Raw genomic sequence first — 2,385 nt, forward strand, 5'->3', positions numbered from 1 at the left:
CATTTATCATTTGAAAATTTAAGTAATGGAACCATTACCAAACCAAATTCCATATCTTACAAAAATAAAAAATAATAGTAAAAAAAAGGAAGAAAGAAAAGAAAAGAAAATGAAAAACATGGTACCCTTATGAAAAAAATCATTGTTCTTTGTTTGGTTCGATTTGACTATCTTGAAATTAGAACCATGTCAACCCTTCAATTATATTTTGGGAAAAGCCATTTGTACCTGGTGGTTTACACGCCGAGTTACTTGGGCCCACCCGCCCCTCACATGGGGGTCGGGTCCCACGCGTGGGTCCCGGTGTGGGGCCTCATCCCATGTGAGGGGCGAGGTGGACCCGTGTAACCCGGCGTGTAAACCGCCGGGTACACATAGCAAGATCCTTATATTTTTGGATGAAATTCACGTCGGGTACACATAGCAAGATCCTTATATTTTTGGATGAAATTTAGTACACGTGTTGCACTTGTGTAAACAATACTCATATTTTAATATTAAAAAAAACAAAAAAAAGTTACTTCCATACGATATTTTGCTACAAAGAACGCTTCGATGGATGCATAATGTTCTGCCCTCGATTAGTTGGCAAATGCTCCCCTCACTGACTCTTATATAATATTAATTTAGTATTCTTTTAACGTTTTTAAATTTTATAGTACTCTTATATAATATCTTACAAAGGCGGCTTGACTCCGTTGCCATTCCTAACTTTTTTCTCCTCCTTTATCTTCTCCTTTGCCTTTGCAAAAGGTGAAGGCCATATGCTTAACAAACAGTTCGACATGCAAAAGTTGAGAACATTATGTATCTCTCTCTCTTTTTTTCTTTTCTTTTTTTTTTATGAAAATGGAAATCAAGATTTTAATTTAAATCAAAGCCAACAATTAATTTTAATAACACGTTTTATGAGATCCAGACCAATTTTCAACTACACATTTCATCAATCTCTATCAAAATCTGTTAAAAATCTGATTTTAATCTCTACCAATTAGTGGCTATAGTGTAGATTTTCTTACAGGCAACACTTGACATGACATCATTCGAAGATGAGAAAACGACCAAAAAAAAAAAAAGCCAATCAGGTTTGGCCACGTCAGCACGATATTAATTCTGTTCAAATATTCCCGTATTTGGAGCTTCATTGATGGTGTAATGTAGTAGAACAAGGAAATAGCTCAAAACAGAGAGACCAGAAACTGCAAACTACACAAGCTTTACAATCTTCTTCAGTTCGTCAAAAAATTAAAAAGAAGAAAAGACTAGATATACAATTGATCAACTGAACATGTTCTTATTTTCTGATCTCTTTGCCTGAATTCAGCAAACATAGATCAATAATTTTCTCAGCCATTTCTTTTTCATCTTTGCTCTCTTCTATCAACTTTTCTATTTCAGCCTTCGCTAGCCTCATCTTCACCCGAACAGACCCCGACCCAGGAAGCTCAGAAACTGACCGTTGTCTTAACGCGATCCACTCCTTCGGGCTCATACGCACAGCAGATCTTGATCTTCTCGGCGCCTTTTCCTCGCTCAGCTTAGGCAATTTTACTAGAAAATAAATTTTCTTGGCCTTCAACTCCTCTTCAGGCTCTAATGGCTCAGCTCTAATCCCATACTTCTTTACTGCCTCTGGTTCCAATAACACATGGCCAGGAAAGTTCTTGAGCACATCCTGGGTTACTGCTGGTAGTCTTAGCTTGAAAACTTCACCATTAATCTTCATTATTTTGGCTTTCTTTCTTCCTCCTATACTATTCCCCATCTTTCAGTATTTAGTGGATGTCAAGTGTCGATAATGGAGGTGGGAATAAGCTAACTTTTTCTAACTTTTCATGTTCCCTTATCAAGAAAGAAATGGCTAATGTTACTTGTCAGCGTCTTATTTCTTATATAAAAAAATCTGTGGATGGTGGGACTATTATCAGTAAGTAGATATGGGTTACAGACAAAATAAATATAAAGTGGGCTTGCTTGTTTACTGAATTGGCATGCTGTTGCAAGATTCCAACCGTTTCACTACTTATCAGTGAAGACAGATTGAAGAAAAAACAAGTAATGAAGTTCTATTCTGAATAAATCCGAAGAAAATAGCATAAATGAATTTACAGAGTCAAAAAACGAAATATAAAGATTGAACAGAATTGGGTGTAATGGGATAAATTGCAAGTTGAAAATAAAAGAATATTAATCAATAAATAAAAACTCGAACTACTTTTATTAATAAGGTTTTAACCCTTTAGAATGAAACCCCCAACTTTTTATATTATATTAGAGTCCACTAAAGTTAAATGAGCAATTCTATCAGTTCACAACCCAAACGAGCAATCAAATTTCAAAATTAATATGCTCAAAGGACTCATCATCTTGTGGGAGCATATAAAA

The 2,385-nt window shown here is 35.4% G+C and overlaps 1 protein-coding gene across 1 annotated transcript; it reads right to left on the minus strand.

Annotated features, from left to right (window-relative positions):
* Positions 1-1,294: 1,294 nt before the first annotated feature.
* Positions 1,295-1,765, minus strand: LOC111409462 (uncharacterized protein At1g66480-like). The gene has a single exon (XM_023039507.1). It carries the CDS (start codon positions 1,763-1,765, stop codon positions 1,295-1,297), a length of 471 nt encoding a protein of 156 aa, XP_022895275.1.
* Between the last annotated feature and the right edge of the window lie 620 nt (positions 1,766-2,385).

The sequence above is a fragment of the Olea europaea genome, chromosome 14, assembly GCF_002742605.1.
Source record: "Olea europaea var. sylvestris chromosome 14, O_europaea_v1, whole genome shotgun sequence".
NCBI lineage: Eukaryota > Viridiplantae > Streptophyta > Magnoliopsida > Lamiales > Oleaceae > Olea > Olea europaea.